The sequence below is a fragment of the Procambarus clarkii genome, chromosome 73 (genome assembly GCF_040958095.1).
Source record: "Procambarus clarkii isolate CNS0578487 chromosome 73, FALCON_Pclarkii_2.0, whole genome shotgun sequence".
NCBI classification, from domain to species: domain Eukaryota; kingdom Metazoa; phylum Arthropoda; class Malacostraca; order Decapoda; family Cambaridae; genus Procambarus; species Procambarus clarkii.
Genome location: NC_091222.1, coordinates 24,046,846 through 24,065,511, shown reverse-complemented (window position 1 = coordinate 24,065,511; position 18,666 = coordinate 24,046,846). Strand labels below are relative to the sequence as shown.

The 18,666-nt window shown below is 38.1% G+C and overlaps 1 protein-coding gene across 1 annotated transcript in view; it reads left to right on the top strand.

Moving 5' to 3' along the window:
- The first annotated feature begins 526 nt into the window (after window positions 1-526).
- LOC123774138 (uncharacterized) overlaps window positions 527-18,666 on the top strand; it is a 29,994-nt gene continuing 11,854 nt past the window's right edge. Inside the window, exon 1 of the mRNA XM_069312861.1 lies at window positions 527-1,525. Within this exon, the coding sequence (XP_069168962.1) occupies window positions 527-1,525 (999 nt within the window). The remainder of the gene's footprint in view (window positions 1,526-18,666) is intronic.

Here is an 18,666-nt window from a genome sequence, read left to right as displayed (position 1 = left end):
GTGAAAAAGTCCACCATAAGCAACTTCAGGTCACGGCTCAGCAGGTGGTATTAGCTTCAGTCACAATTTTCTTTCACGTTTTTATATGTATATATGTGTGTATTCACTCATGTGCTAGCCAGGAAAATATATATCAATCTGTATTAGCATTTGCGTGATTTGTGCAAACAGCAATACTCGTTCACTGAAAAACAGTGATCGTCATAACTATTTATTGTTGTCGCCAGCTACGGGTTGTTTATTATGCTCGTAGTGTTCGTCCTGTGAGACATAACTCGCCTGCATTATCCGGAGTGCATAATGTCCGCGATGTTGGAGACGATAAGCCATTACAGGTATTGATTCCAATGCGGCCCATTAACATTGACTCCTCCAGGAAAATGCTAGATGGTGAGGGAAGTTGGCGGTGGTCAATGGTTGGGATCACTGTGACTGAGCCCTCACTGTTGATCTTGGCGCGCGACACTGACAAGTCACGGCAGCAGGAGGCACAGACCGTTGTGCCGTTGGCATGTGTGGGCGAAACATGGAGGTGTGTCTGCTGGGAATGACTCCCATTATCTCCATGTACAGGCTCATAGGCGGGCTGCCTTTCACTTGGACTTGTGGCAGAAGTAACAAAGAAACATTGACTCTTGATTCACTCCAAAAGACGAAACGAAACAAAAAGTGGACCGTATGGTCTTTCGTCTTCGGGTTTGCGATCGCGTCGTACTTCTCTTATGGCGGCCTTGGGTTCATGTCCATCTTTGACAAGACTGCCTCCACCTACACGGTCATTCTCAAGGTGGAGGACGTGGTTGGTATGTGTACCAGCATTTTACTCAGGATTCACATGCTAGGCCAAGCGCCGGCACTCATCAAGGCTCTAGGCAGGATGCAGATCCTGTGTGGCATTTACGGCTTCAAAGCTGCGCCCTTCTACAAAGAGAGGCATATTATCATTGTGATGGGTCATCATCTGATTGCCTTCTTGTGCATCTGTTATGGAAATATAACAATGGCACTGAAAGAAAAACAGTTAAAGTTTTTCAGAATTGGCAATATGTTCAAAGCCTCTGTAAAGCCGCTGGTGTTCAACCTGACTATGATGATGTACTGTCATCTGATCAACCTCCTGGCTGTAGTATACAGTAAGTTTTTTGACACAGTGGTTGACGATGTCGGTCCGTCACTATCCCATCTTAACAGCTGGACCAGTTCGTCCAAAAGGAACACAACCAAGAATCTCTCAGCATCTGTAAACCATCTTGGCATTAACGCACCGAGTCGCATCAACTTCGAGAAGGCTAAAGCTTTACTCATCGACTTATACGATTGTCACCACATGATCAAAACCTACTTCCAGTTCTTGATTGCTCTGGCGCTGCTGCATTGTACAATCAGCTCCATTGTGAGCTGTTTCCTGGCATCCCTGCAGGCTCATCGTCACTTTCCCGAGCATGTGGCCGCCTTCGGACAGCTTCTCCTGACGCTCTTCCCGCCATTCTTCCTCACCAACGTTCCCCGCGTCCTCGACATTCAGGTCTCTATTAAGTTCTCTCTCACTTAACTTTGTGTGTATAAAACACCTGGATAGCACTCCAGAGGTGTGCATTATTGTCCAATAATGTCACATATAGTGTCCAATAACGTCATGTTTAGTGTCCAATAACGTCATGTTTAGTGTCCAATAACGTCATGTTTAGTGTCCAATAACGGCACATTTAGTGTCCAATAACGTCACGATTAGTGTCCGTAACGGAACATTTAGTGTCCAATAACGACACATTTAGTGTTCAATAACGGCACATTTAGTGTCCAATAACGACACATTTAGTGTTCAATAACGGCACATTTAGTGTCCAACAACGTCACATTTAGTGTTCAATAACGTCACATTTAGTGTTCAATAACGGCACATTTAGTGTCCAACAACGTCACATTTAGTGTCCAACAACGTCACATTTAGTGTCCAACAACGTCACATTTAGTGTCCAACAACGTCACATTTAGTGTCCAATAACGTCACATTTAGTGTCCAACAACGTCACATTTAGTGTCCAATAACGTCACATTTAGTGTCCAACAACGTCACATTTAGTGTCCAATAACGTCACATTTAGTGTCCAACAACGTCACATTTAGTGTCCAATAACGTCACATTTAGTGTCCAATAACGTCACATTTAGTGTCCAATAACGTCACATTTAGTGTCCAATAACGTCACATTTAGTGTCCAATAACGTCACATTTAGTGTCCAATAACGTCACATTTTGTGTCCAATAACGTCACATTTAGTGTCCAATAACGTCACATTTAGTGTCCAATTACATCAGGCCAATAACGTGTTCAATAACGTTTCCAATAACGTCTACATATCCTTCCCTTCATTGGGATCCTTCATTACCCAATCAGTTTTCCTGCGATTAAAGTCCCCGAGAACTAGAAGCTTTTCTCTCACTCTACATCTGCCCGAAACGCTGCGCGTACTAGTGGCTTTACAAGAATGTAATTACTATGCTATGTATCCTCACAATCCCAATGTACCTTCTTGTATATATATAAATAAATATATAAACTTATCAGCGTTACCCCCTGTCAATGTCTTTGAGACTATTTCCATTACTCTCTTTCATTAATCATGAAAACATATTTTTCTCATAATTAAATAATAAATGTATATACGTTTCCTAAAATACATTAATAAATTTTAATTGTTGTTTAAAATATGTATAAAAGTTGCTAAAAACATTTACTTAATCTAATGTATTTTGCTGGATTAAACAAATTTAACATGCATCAAAATACCTCTTTATCATATATAGATGTGTTAAAGATATACACACACACACACACATATATATATATATATATATATATATATATATATATATATATATATATATATATATATATATATATATATATATATATATGTCGTACCTAATAGCCAGAACGCACTTGTCAGCCTACTATGCAAGTCCTGATTTGCCTAATAAGCCAAGTTTTCTTGAATTAATAAATTTTCTCTAATTTTTTTCGTATGAAATGATAAAGCTACAGATTTCATTATGTATGAGGTCAATTTTTTTTTATTGGAGTTAAAATTAACGTAGATATATGACTAAACCTAACCATCCCTACCTAACCTAACCTAACCTATCTTTATAGGTTAGGTTCGGTTAGGTAGCCGAAAAAGCTAGGTTAGGTTAGGTTAGGTAGGTTAGGTAAACGAAAAAACATTAATTCATAAAAACTTGGCTTATTAGGCAAATCGGGCCTTGCATAGTAGGCTCAGAAGTGCGTTCTGGCTACTAGGTACGACATATATATATATATATATATATATATATATATATATATGTCGTACCTAGTAGCCAGAACTCACTTCTCAGCCTACTATGCAAGGCCCGATTTGCCTAATAAGCCAAGTTTTCATGAATTAATGTTTTTTCGTCGACCTAACCTACCTAACCTAACCTAACCTAGCTTTTTTTGGCTACCTAACCTAACCTTACCTATATATATAGGTTAGGTTAGGTTAGGTAGGGTTGGTTAGGTTCGGTCATATATCTACGTTAATTTTAACTCCAATAAAAAAAATTGACCTCATACATAGTGAAAAGGGTAGCTTTATCATTTCATAAGAAAAAAATTATAGTAAATATATTAATTCAGGAAAACTTGGCTTATTAGGCAAATCGGGCCTTGAATAGTAGGCTGAGAAGTGAGTTCTGGCTACTAGGTACGACATATATATATATATATATATATATATGTCGTACCTAATAGCCAGAACGCACTTCTCAGCCTACTATTCAAGGCCCGATTTGCCTAATAAGCCAAGTTTTCATGAATTAATGTTTTTTCGTCTACCTAACCTACCTAACCTAACCTAACCTATCTTTTTTTGGCTACCTAACCTAACCTTACCTATAAATATAGGTTAGGTTAGGTTAGGTAGGGTTGGTTAGGTTCGGTCATATATCTACGTTAATTTTAACTCCAATAAAAAAAAATTGACCTCATACATAGAGAAAAGGGTTGCTTTATCATTTCATAAGAAAAAAATTATAGTAAATATATTAATTCAGGAAAACTTGGCTTATTAGGCAAATCGGGCCTTGAATAGTAGGCTGAGAAGTGAGTTCTGGCTACTAGGTACGACATATATATATATATATATATATATATATATATATATATATATATATATATATATATATATATATGTCGTACCTAGTAGCCAGAACGCACTTCTCAGCCTACTATGCAAGGCCCGATTTGCCTAATAAGCTAAGTTTTCCTGAATTAATATATTTTCTCTATTTTTTTTCTTATAAAATGATAAAGCTACCCATTTCAATATGTATGAGGACAATTTTTTTTATTGGATTTAAAATTAACGTAGATATATGACCGAACCTAACCAACCCTACCTAACCTAACCTATCTTTATAGGTTAGGTTAGGTTAGGTAGTCGAAAAACAATTAATTCATGAAAACTTGGCTTATTAGGCAAATCGGGCCTTGCATAGTAGGCTGAGAAGTGCGTTCTGGCTACTAGGTACGACATATATATATATATATATATATATATATATATATATATATGTTGTACCTAGTAGCCAGAACTCACTTTTTGGCCTACTATTCAAGGCCCGATTTGCCTAATAAGCCAAGTTTTCCTGAATTAATATATTTTTTCTAATTTTTTTCTTATGAAATGATAAAGCTACCCATTTCATTATGTATGAGGTAAAATTTTTTTATTGGAGTTAAAATTAACGTAGATATATGACCGAACCTAACCAGCCCTACCTAACCTAACCTAACCTATCTTTATAGGTTAGGTTTGGTTAGGTAGCCGAAAAAGTTAGGTTAGGTTAGGTTAGGTTAGGTAGGTTAGGTAGTCGAAAAACAATTAATTCATGAAAACTAGGCTAATTAGGCAAATCGGGCCTTGCATAGTAGGCTGAGAAGTGCGTTCTGGCTATTAGGTACGACATATATATATATATATATATATATATATATATATATATATATATATATATATATATATATATATATATATATATATATATATATATATTATATATATTTATGATACATCATTAAATTCGAGAGTCTTTGGCAAAGGCATAGATTTTTCACTCTTAAAGTCAGAAAGGCAATATAAAAATTCCCTGAAAATTAATTTATAAAATGCACTGATCATTTTTACCATGAAATATAATAGATCTATCATGTAGTATTTGTTTGGTGTTTGGTGTACGTGTTTGTGAGTGCTGTGTGTGTCTGTGTTTGTGTGTAATTACCTAAGTGTAGTTACAGGATGAGAGCTACGCTCGTGTTGTCCCGTCTTCCCAGCACTCTTTGTCATATAACGCTTTGAAACTACTGACGGTCTTGGCCTCCACCACCTTCTCACTTAACTTGTTCCAACCGTCTACCACTTTGTTTGCAAAAGAAAACTTTTTATTGTTTTCGGCACCTTTGTTTCCTTAACTTGAATTTGTGTCCTCTTGTTGTCCTTGAATCTGTGTGTATTTTCTGTTCCGGAGGCCATTTTGTAGCAAGCCTTTGCACCTTTTCCAGTTTATTTATGTTCTTCTTGAGATATGGGCACCATACCACTGTTGCATATTCCAATTTTGGTCTCACAAAAGTCAGGCATAGTTCCTTTAGTTTTCACCATCCATGTATTTAAAGGCAATTCTGAAGTTGGAGAGCGACGCATATGCTCCTCGGACAATGTCCTTTATGCGTTCCACTGGTAACTGTCCATATTATACTATCCAGAACAAGCCCCTAGATCTCATTTTTTGTTAGACATCATTACTTCCTTTCCACATAATTTATAAGCTATGTGGTCTATTTTTCCTATTCCACATTCCATAACATGGTATTTGTTCACATTGAATTCCATTTGCCACATGGTGCACCAAGCACTTATTTTGTCTAGGTCATTTTGAAGGGCATGTAATCGTCTCTTATCTTCCCCAGTGGCTTAGCATCATCCGCAAACATGTTCACATACTTCTATATTACTTCTGGTAGATCGTTTATGTAAACGATACTGGTGCAAGAACTGAACCCTGTGGTACTCCGCTGGTAACACTCCTCCAGTCAGATACAGTGTCTCTGATTACTGCCCTCATTTGTCTGTCAGTTAGAAAATTGTCATCCATGTCAGAAGTCTCCCTGCCACCCCTCCAGTATGTTCCAGTTACCCAAGACAACCTCTTGTGTGGGACTATGTCAAAAATCTTTTTTAAGTTCAAATAAACACAGTCAACCCAACCACCTCTTTCCTGTAGTATCTCTGTGGCTCTATCATAAAAATGAAGTAGATTTGTTACACAGGATCTTCTGTGTAACAAATATTGTTCGAAAAAACATACTGTCTGTCCGTTATTATGTCATTACTCTCCAGGTGTTCAACCCATTTGATTTTAGCTATTTTTCTGGTGTTTTGACTACCACGCTTGTTAATCATACGGGTCTATAATTTAGAGGGTCTTTTCTGCCACCATTTTTGTAGATTGGAACTATGTTTGCTTTCTTCCATTTATCTGCTAAGATTCTTGTACACAAAGATGTCTGGAAAATCAACTGAAGGGGGAATGCTCAGCTAAGATGCACATTCTCTCAGAAGGTGAAACTCCATCTGGTCCAACAGCTTTATTTCTTCCTAGCTCCTTGAGTAATTTTTCCACTTTGTCTCAAGAAACCTCTATGTACTCTCTGGTGTTCATTGGAATTGATGCTGTGTCTGGCTCTCTGAAAACCTCATTTTGCACAAACACACTTTGGAACTGTTCATTTAATGTTTCGCACATTACTTCTTCATTCTCTATGATTCTGTTCTCCATTCTCAATTTCAAGATTTTATCCTTTCCATGCAGCTTGCTTTTCATTAATTTATAGAAAAGGCCTGGATCTGTTTTACATTTGTCTGCTACCCCGATCTTAAAGTTCCTTCCTGTCTCTCCTCACTGCTGTGAACTTGTTTCTTGCTTGCTTGTAATGCTGGTATGTTTAAGGGTTAGGCCTCTTCCTATATTTTACCCATTTTTCTTGTCTTTTCCTCTCTGGCCTTCTTACAATTACTGTTGAATCCTTGATGTTTTCAAGTTCTGCATCTTTGTTGTTGGTATAAATTTTGTTGTCCTCAACGTATATCTCACAGAATTTGGCATATATTTAATTTACTTCCTTGCCTAGCAATAATTAAGTCTTTATAATCAAATTATGCAAAGAATTTTCTAAATCACCTATAGTGTCCGCTTTTGAAATTAAGTTTATCAACTGTTTCAGTTCCCTCATTCTCTTTATGATTATATCACACAGCATATTTAATTTCCAAGAGAATATGGTCGCTCTTTATCAGTGGAGGAAGGTGCTGAATGTCAAATATCTCCTCTTCTTTCCTAGTGAATATTAAATCCAGCATTTACAGAACATCCCCTTCCCCTGGGTTGATTAATGTGTTGATACATGAATGTCTCCAGAATGAGGATTGCAAATTGCAAATGTGCTTCCCCAAATGTCCTCCGTTCTTGATTCATAGGCCTCCCAGTCTATTGCTTTCAAGTTGAAGTTCCCCAGTACAACAACCATGATTTATATTGACCTTTTCTTTCAATACACCCTCATCGTGGCCCTTGTAGATTTGTTTCTCTCAATACTTTCTGTCGGGACCGTTATGGAAAATAACGGTCCCCCTTTCGTTTGTTATCTAGTCCCTCCTTTGTTCATGTGTTGCTTGTTGGTGGATTGAGTGCTCTGATGATTCTCAGTTTATCATCCTGATTCCAAATCTGCAGTGCCATTATATCAGCTTCTCATTGGTTGTTGATTATTAAGTCTCTTACCTTCAAGTGGTCGTTCACCAGTACACCAACACCTTTACTTTCTCTAATTTTTCTGTCGCATCTACAAATTGATCAGCTCCTTGGAAATATGACCTCATTTAATATATTTTCTTCAAGTTTTGTCTCTAAGAGTGCGACAATATCTGGCAGTTTAATCTGAATTATATCGTTTAGATCCAATATTTGTTATCTCACTCCGTCAGTATTAGTATATACAATTTTTTTTTTTTTTTTTTGAGATATATACAAGAGTTGTTACATTCTTGTACAGCCACTAGTACGCGTAGCGTTTCGGGCAAGTCCTTAATCCTATGGTCCCTGGAATACGATCCCCGCCGCGAAGAATCGTTTTTTCATCCAAGTACACATTTTACTGTTGCGTTAAACAGAGGCTACAGTTAAGGAATTGCGCCCAGTAAATCCTCCCCGGCCAGGATACGAACCCATGACATAGCGCTCGCGGAACGCCAGGCGAGTGTTATGAATATGTTCCCACTAACTTTGTTCTTTTATTTCCCTTCATCTAATGATTTTGTTGGTTTGTTTTTATCTACCATTTCCCAGACTTCCCAGTCCCTATCATCTTGCAGATTTTTTTTTATTTCTTCTTTGTTCCTATTCCAGCTTAGACGTTTCGCGTCATCAAGGTTTAAATTTAGCGTCTCTCTTCCTTCACTCGAGAGGTCTTATCTTAATGACAAGAGTTTTCCATCCACATTGTTCTGCAATTTCCTGGCATTTCTAAGCACTTCCGTCATTTGTTTCACTTCATTAAGTGAGTATGTGTGTACTCACCTAGTTGTGCTTGCGTGGGTTGAGTTTTGGCTCTTTGGTCCCGCCTCTCAACTGTCATTCAACTGATGTACAGATTCTGGAGCCTATTGGGCTCCAGAGACATTAGGTGACATCTCGTCACTCTGATGTCTTCCTCCCCCTCACAGTTACTCGCTGTTTCCTGTTGCTTAGATACTCCTTTATCCACTGGAGCACCTTACCTTTTACTCCTGCCTGTTGCTCCAACTTTTTACATCTTTATGACTCATCTGAGTCTCAAGCTTCCAATCGTGCCGCCTTGTTCTATTGGTGATAATTGTAAACATTTTCTTTGTTTTCACCCTGCCAATCCCCTTAAGTATTTTGTCTGTATTATGTCCCCCCCCCTCTCCTCCTCATCCTTTCTAGCGTCGCCAGGTATAATTCCTTCAGTCTCTCTTCATACGTACTCTGGAAAATAGTGTTCCATGTTTTTCATATAATTATTCCAGGAATTTGTGGAAAGGTTATGTTTATCCAAATGTGGTCATGGGTGGAGGAAGTCATTTGAGTACTACTGGTGGGGTTCAGATAACTTGGGTATTAGTGTATAGTTGAGGAAGCCAGCAGCTAGTTGGTTCTTAAGCTGGCTGAGGCCAATATTAAAATCTTCCCTTAGTATTACTTAATTTTTGTTGCCTAACAATAAATTATTGACGTCAACACTGAAATCAGTTACACTGTGTTTGGAATTTTGTATACCACTCCCACTCTTCACGTTATGTTGAAACTCCTTGATTTCTGAATTTGGAAAATATATACCCTCCTCAGGTGTCTCCAGCTCTGATAACTAGTATCTCCTGATGGTAGTAAAATGCAGTACCACCACCTCTCTGGTTTGGTTTACAGTTGTGAACAACTCAGTAATTGGGCATGTAAAATAGCTCGATTGAGTCAACCTTTAAGCACATCTCTGTCAATACTAAAAAGAGAATTAGTTGCTTAGTGCTTTGCAGTGTGGCACTAACAGCATCACTGCGTTAGCTTAGAGACATTATGTTAACTATTGATACATGACGGTGATTTGCTAGTTCATTGTTACCTTGCGTGATGGTGATTCCGGGGGTCAAGGTCCCCGCGGCCCTGTCTCCGACTAGGCCTACTAACAGCATGACAGGGGTTTCTGCACAGAACTTGCAGTTGAGGTCATTAAATTGAGGATTATCACAGATACTTAATAAGAGACATAATTCTGGGTTTATGACTGATTGCAATCAGAACGGTGACTGGAGTAAGATAGATATAACTATAAACGTATAGTTTACGGACAATTAAAATTAATTATTAGTGAATGTATATTAAAAGTAAAGACGCTAATTATAATATTGGCTAAGAATTAATGATCATAAAATGGTATTTTTACTACTAAAATATATTTAACACCTGGTAAAATACAGTGAATTTTGGCCAAAAAAATAATTGATAAAAAATAGCACGAAACAATTTCAAACATGGAATTAAATCAATAAGAGTTGAATAGATGCAATAACACTATTAAGGTGATATAGAATTAAATTTGAATCCAAATAGTTGCACACAGTCTGATCAAAATAATAGTCCAATCAAAATAATAGTCAAATCAAAATAATAGTACAATCAAAATAATAGTCCAATAAAAAAATAGTCCAATCAAAATAAGTCTTATCTAGATAATAGTCCTAACAAAATCTTAGTCTGATCAAAATCTTAGTCCATTCAAAATCCTACTCTAATCAAAATAAGTATAATCAAAATATTTGTACACTGAAATAATAGTCTAATCAAAATGTTAATCCAATCAAAATAGTTGATAACAAATGAGAACGAAGTTATTTAATACATTTATTTATTTATATATATAAAAGAAGGTACATTAAGTTTATGAGAGTACATATCATTGATGTTTTCACATTCTTGTAAAGCCACAAACACGCATAGCGTTTCAGGCAGGTCGTTAATCTAACAGATAATTTTAAGTAGGTAATTTGTAGCAAAATTGAAAAAAATGTCAACAGGTACATTGTAATTAATAGTCTGATGAGGTAACTCATTTAACAAATTCAAGTTCAAGTATGTTTATTGAGACAAGAAAATACATCTCAAAAGGATAGAGTAGCTTAGGCTATTTCTACCCTCTTATCAATTAACTATTGAAAGGTATTTTAATGCGACTGAAAAGCAGGATTAACAGATGTGCCATCAAACTGCTACAACGTGTGCAAGGTTGGAATAATAATTATATTAATAGGAAAAGTAATGAACAAGAAGGTAGGTTGTGAGGTGTATCGAAAGATACAGACTCTACAGCTGTTAACAATTTGAGGTTTGGGTAAGGAAAAGAGGAATCAGGAGAAGCGCCAAGCCATTATGACTATATAGCACTTGGAAGGGGTCACGATAAGGATTTCGGATGGGACGGGGGAAAAGAAAGGTGCCCAACCATATGGACGAGTCACTGTACACTAGGTACAATACAATACAATACAATTTTATTTAGGTAAGGTACATACATACAATAAATTTTTACAAGGATTGTTTGACTTATAGGTAGAGCTAGTACATACAATGCCTAAAGCCACTATTACGCAAAGCGTTTCGGGCATGTAAGCTAGGATAGGGCTAGGCTATGTGAGATTATACCTCAGTTGAGCTTAAGTTCCTGGCCTCGCACAGACGCCAGATGGGAGATTTTACTCAATGAGTTTGCGAGAGTAAACACCGGAGTCCAATTACCTGGATCCTCCAATCACTAGGTCGTTAGCTCCTCAGTTGCTTAAGCAATCTTGAGGGTAGCCAATGGATTCTCCCACCAACTCTAGTATCTAGTGTTTGGGCAATGATTAGGTTCGATCCCCAGAGCCGACACCAATCAAAATCACACAATACTGTAGTTACTTGTATCAGAACAATCATAGAGGGCAGCACTCTTAAAGGTGTTGACGTCAAAGATACTTTGCAACAATAACAAATTTATTCAACAAACTTACTGACTAATACAAAGCAATAACAAGATAACGTTCCGTTAGTGTCCTGAGTGATACTTGACAGCTAATCAATTACCAGTGCAGCAGGAATTAGTCCCACCGTTCTCAGCTGGTAAACATTACTAGAACATGTCTCGGGACCCTCTTGCTTGGGCAAGAAGAACAACAATGAACTAACTGAACATTGGTGTACACTCGGACTCAATTGCAATCAACTCTTGCAGTCGCAAAACAATCAAACAATGAAAATAATCAAAACAAAGCCAAACTTGTCACTAAGACAATCTCCAGTAAATCACATTAGTTACGTTAGCACATGTCCCTTGGACAGCAATCAAATCAAAACAGGTAATTAATTACGTTAATGATTCTGTCACACAGACAAGAACACTCAATTACAATCAAATCAAATATACAGTTACTTAATTATGTTAATTATTGTCACCCAGACAGCTAATAAATCAAAGTTAATTTACGTTAAGTACAATCTGTCACCCAGACAACTAATTAATTAAAACAGTAACTCCTTACGCTACACACAGAAATCACAAGAGCGTGATGTATCAAATGAACAAATCCACACTTCGCAGGGCGAAGAGGTAGAGGTAGAACGGCCTATTGACATAGTTCAAGTGCAGGGGGGGAATTGTGTAAAATCCTGGCTTGTGTCTCGGAGAGGCTGCAGGATCCAAGTAAATTCTGTAGAATTTCTGGTTGCAATTCTTATACCATGTCGTAGCTCAGTCGATTAAGGCAGCATCTGGGATGCTGTCGGACGTAGGTTCGAATCCTCGTCACGGCCCTTGTGGATTTGTTCCTTACGCTAATTACTCTGTAATCAAGTAATTCAACAATCAGTGAGTAATTATTTCAACAATCTGTCACATAGACAGTTAATCAACCAAGATGAATTACGCTATCACACAGATAGTTATTAAAAAGACATCAATTGTTCACTTCAATTCACAACACAATAAACTCACCACACTTTACGATAAATGCACAACAGTACAACACAATAATAATCACAACACTAAGTAATCACTTGACAATTAAAAATAATAATCACAGGCTATCACATAGATAACCCACTCAAATGACTTACACAATCTCTGATTCTCTGAAACGAGACAGAAACATCACATGGAAATTATGTCAGTTCGTATCAGTATCATTAAACAAATCATCCATTCCCATTTTATTTTTACATAAACAATTTCTTCAATCCTTCACACCTTATAGATACAATGTCAGCTAGTTACAGAGAAAGTGCTATTACAAGAGCTACATATTTACAGTAAGTCATCATACATTAATGGTAGGTCTTGTCGTTAATACATAAGTTTGGCCAATGGGGATATTACAGAGTCATAGGGGAGCTTCTGTTTATTATTAGTCCTCACAATACACTACTTGTTTCTGAATCTCATATGTCGTTCATCTACTGGAAGCAAAATGTGGGTACAGTGCAAGGATTTCAGGTAATTTATCCATGGTAATAAGATAGGTTGCCATATCATACAGAGTGAGCTTAGATTTATCTCTAAAAGGCTCAATTTTACAACAATCCAAGATATAGTGTTCGAGTGTGTGTCCCTGCCTATGTCCACACACTTTACTTCATCTAGATCCCTATACAAGCCGAACTGCCAGAGATACTTGTAGCCAAGTCTTATACGAGCTGTGACAACATCTGTTAGTCTACTGACTTTGTTACTTGCCCCATACACATGTTTTACTTCATACATTTCATTGTGATGAACAATGGACCTACTAGTTCCAGTTTGCACTGTTCTACTTTCTTCAAATCCATCTAGGAGTTCTCGTCTAATGACACTTTTAAGGGACCTATTTGATAACTCAAGATTCCATTCAATACTGTCTTTATTTACTGCAGCCTTAGCAAGGGCGTCAACTTTGTCATGTTCCTGCACCCGGGATCTGGTTTGTACTGCTACTACTGGCCTTACCACATCTTCTACAGGACTTGCAACAATAATAAGATGGTTACTGTTCAATTCCAAAGCTAAGTCATTGGCCAGTATTACCTCTATCCCTTCTGTAGGAAGATGGTCAACTACTGCCAATGTACATTTCCCATTGATATATGGTGATTGCAAATGAACCTAAAATGACACTTTGCTTTCCTTCAGTAGGCACTCCCTTGGGTAACGAGCTCTTCAAACCCAGAGATTTGGCTGCTCTAATAGCTCTGAGAATTACTACTGACTTACCACACTGGTCACTCGATACATACCCTTTCTAAGTGCAGGTCAAACAATCCTGGTTTCTCCCTTCTATGTATCCATGGGAAACGGGTGTGCACTGGTGGTGTCACATAACTCACCATCATAACCTCTCTATGAGGGTCATTACCGGCCCTGCTCTGACACTTAGCATACATGTGTCCTTTCTTCCCGCATGTCCAACACACTATGTCTCTCCTTGGACTTGTTCGTCTTGGACTACTTGGGGTTTTGTTCACGGCACTATGGGAGATGGTTCTCCCCTCCTGCTTATACTTAGTAAAAGGCTTTGAGTAGGACTTTGAAACATATCTTGAAGAGGATCTATGGGTTAAAATGTATTCTTCAGCCGTGGTGGCCGCAGCATCCAATGTCTCTACTTGCGTTCCTCCAAGTACGTTTTCAGATCACCTGATAGACGCTCCTTGATATCTTTTAAGAGGATAAGTTGTTCCAGCTGCTCCTTAGTTTCCACCTTCCGAGACGCGCACCATCCGTAAAACAACCGCTTCTTAATGCAAGTGAACTCCTGAAAAGTGTGCTCTGCTGTCGGAAAATCCGACACCATTTAATATCATACAGACAGATAATAAGTGCTGCTGTATTACCAACAAGTTACCCATAGAAAACGTAACTTGTAGTGGAATTACCGTCTATAGAAAACGGGATATCATCACCACATACTATTATAATTCACCAGCTATTCTGCTGGGAATTATTCTTAAATACATAAGTCTTTGGACTTTACCATCATAAAAACATCTTATATAAATTAACTTAATTATCAATATTAAAGTAGAGTAAATGTGACCCTTCTATCACGTTCTGAAATCTGGACAATGTAAGCCAGGCGTCAGAGGGGGGAAGGAGGGCAGCCATTGTTGTGTCACCTCCGAGACGTGTGGAGCATATTTAGCTCCTATCATTCTGGACAATGTCGGCCAGTAACGTCAATAGGATGGAGTGTTAAACAGCCATTGTTTATATTGAGACCAGAGGCTCACACGGGAGCAAATTCGGCTCCTGTTAATTTACTTGGACGTAGTGTTATGGAAACCAAAGGTACCATCTCCAACACGATGTCTACAATCAAGTTAAGTGTCTATCCGAAACCCGTTTATCATTCATTTATGGCCATTAATGTCAGGATATAGGGTGACCCGGTTAGATCACATGGAAGCCTCAAACTAAAGGTAATTAAGCCAGGTCTTTAATGTTCCATGTACAGTTTTCTCTGATATAGCTTGTCATATATAGGATTCTGGCTTCACAGCTAGCGCACTTTTGACAGGTCAAGACGAGGATGCAAGATTATGTGCACCAGTTACTGGGTGATGGAAGCTACCTCAAAGAGGATAATTTGGTGTCTACACCCTAGTTATACCTGGTGGACTAACCTGCTGTACTATAAGAGAAGGAACCTCATCAATGTATGTAGCTATTACTGTAGTTTGATTGGCTGCATATATATTAATTTAATAAACCCCCCCTAATGTGTAGAGGATCGATTTGTGAGATTATGAGATTATTGCAGAAATACAGTCCACTTATCATTATACAAATTGCTATCGAAGTATATAAATTAACGTAAATATAAATTCATATAAATTAAATAAATATAAATCTCACAGGTCGGTTCCCACATTATTTGGTCCTTCGAACCGGATGACGGATTATTTGATCCCTTGAACCCACATTTGGTCATCTTAGTACCGGATGAACCAGTTATCCAGTGGATTCATTAAATATACTAGTGCAGTGTTATTTAAACAAAGCCAGCAGTCAAGACGGCAGCGTAGCCTCGAGGGAGCTCAGGAGCCTCCCTCAGCCCAGTTCAGCTTCGTCAGCGGTTTCATGCACACCCACAGATATTTGGTGGCGTGTTATTTCGTGAAATGACAGCGCTAATATAGAATCCAGCCAAATTAGTGACTGTGTCTTCGCGATATTGTTCACGGATTTCGTGGTGTTACATTTCGCGAGAGATTATCCACGAATTTTGTGGACTTTATTTCGCGAGGTCACTAATAATATTTAATACTTCTAGATAATATTAGAAGTTTCATAGAGGCTAATTAAGAGGCTATTATCAATAATTGTGTATATTATTTCTCCAAAATAGAGAATTATTTAATATATTGCACTAGTGATCACAGTATAATATTTACTAATTGCCAACCCACAACAGGGTAGGATATTAACCATTGACTAGTTGAACTATTATCGTTCATCCTAGTCCCATTATTACCATAGTCAGTTGTACTATATTGATTAACCTAACACCATTAATGAATGGTCCAGACCCTATTTTGGGTGTAATTTTTATCAACTCGAGTTGAGTTGTGTATATATAATAATTTACTTATGATCATTACACCTTTGAGTGATTAATTAGTGTCAATTCCATCCTAGGGTGATATAGAAGAGCTAACCTAAAGGTACTTCCAGTGACACTGGTTTATCACTCAAATCATTAGTGTGTATGATTGTATATATATAATGTGTATTAATTTTAAGTGCTAACCTCTAGTAGAGGTAGGATTATTGCCTAGTGAGTGCAGAATTTACCCTAGGCTACCATTAGTGTTTGTTCAGTATTATGAGCAGCCCAAGTACAAGCCCCACAAGGCTTCACCAACGAGCCAGTATGGATAATGCAGGGAGAATGAAAAGAACCCTTGCAGGTCTTAAAGGCCACTTAACAAGACAGATCAAGAAATGTGAAGATTTGTCACAACAATCAACAGTTGATTATGCTGACCTGGAAAGCTATTATCAAGCAGCTGCAGGTAAATTTGAGCAAATCAAATGTCAAATAGCAACATATGTGGCTGAACTTGCCAACACCAATTTATCAGAAACAGAAATAGACGACATTATGGTTGATCTTGCGAATTATGAAGATCACACTCAGGCCACGTTACAGCCTTATGTCAAATTAATTGCCCAGAACAAGGCAACAGCAACAACAACAACAGTTGCATCTAATACGAGTCAAGCAGAAGCTCGACTCCCTCCAATTAATTTACCCACTTTCTCAGGAAAAGATGAGGAAGATTGGGACGAATTTTGGAACAAATTCGTTGACCTTGTAGACTCAAAACAATCTTTACCAAAGAGTAGTAAATTCTCTTATTTGCAAGGCCAATTATCAGGTGAGGCTAAAACAGTAGTATCCCATCTGAGATTAACTAATGACGGCTATGATCTGGCAGTAAAACTCCTCAAGGATAATTATGCTGATCCAGAAGTAAGAACATCACATTTAGTTCATGAGCTGTTGCATTTAGCCCCACCGGAGGCTTCAGCTGATTCACTCCAAGTCTTCAAGCTGGAGGTAGAATCATTGATCAATGCCCTCAGCCTGACAGCAGATACAAACGGGGCTGAGTGGGTCTTGAAAATAATTGTCCAGGAGAAAATACCTAGGGACATATTGAGACAAATGAGTGCTCATTACAATAAAAGTATCTTATCCATGAATGAAATATCTGAAGGTTTAAAGTCAGTAGTTCATCAATTACGAACACATGACAAATTAAAACCACCAAGTAAACCCTCAGAAACCAATAATAGTAAACCACAGAGTACCAAAGGTACTCCAAATCAATCTAGACAATATAATTCAACACCAAAGTGGAACAGTGGCAGTGTGGGCGTATATGCAGTGGGACCCTCCAAGCCTATAGTTACTGTGTCACCCAAGAACGTGACACCAAAGGGTACTGGAAGCTATGGAACATGTTTGTTCTGCAAAGAGAAACATTCAATGTACCACTGCTCTAATTATCCTAATAGTGACGCCCGTGTTGAGCGACTCAAAGATTTGCAACATTGCACGAGGTGCCTCAGGAAACATAACATCAACGACTGTGATACCCAATTACACACCTGTAATAGGTGTAACAAAGGTCAGCACCATGCAGCATTGTGCAGAGACACCAAAACAACGTCTCCAAACCCCAAGGTGGAAGATAGCATTCCCACCACAGTACAGTACTGCAAGGTGCAACAAACAAAGAGTGTCCAATCGGCAAAGTCTAAAGGTAATACGACTTTGCCTACTGCCCAAATTACCATCCTGAATAAGAGGGCCAAGGTCCATACCCGAGGGTTGTTTGACCAAGGATCCCAAAGAACATATATCACTAAAAAGTTGGCAGATGAACTACAATTAAGGCCTGTAGCCCAGATGTCATTCAACATCTCAGGGTTTGTAACAGATGCAGGACCTCAAGTCTACCAGGTGGTACAACCATCAGTACGTTTAGGCAGGTACGTCTGTCGAGTACAAGCCATTGTGGTGGACAAAATACCAGTAGACCTACAAGTTCAAGGTCTGAGAGCAACAGCCAAATTCCTGAGAAATAGAGGAATAAAATTGGCAGATAATATTAAGTCTGATCACCTCACCGACTTCGGTCTCCTTGTAGGGACAGACTATTGCCATCGATTCATCGGTAGCCCTACTAAATATCAGGGCATAACCATGTTAAAGTCTGCAGGAGGTAAATTACTCTCAGGCCCAGTATCAAGCCTGAGGAGACCTATGCCTGCAGATAAACAATACCAGTAGAGATCTAAATTTGTCAGCTGATTATATTTCTCCAGTAGCATTATACTAAGGAGATTACAGCTGACTATAGTAACAGAGGTTGATGTTAGTATCATCATTTAAAGCTGAAGATGAGTTCATGAGGCCTCAGTGGCAAATCAGTGAACAGTAGCCTAAAACAGCTACAAGTCACTGCGACCAATGTCACTGAACCCACTGCAGTCTC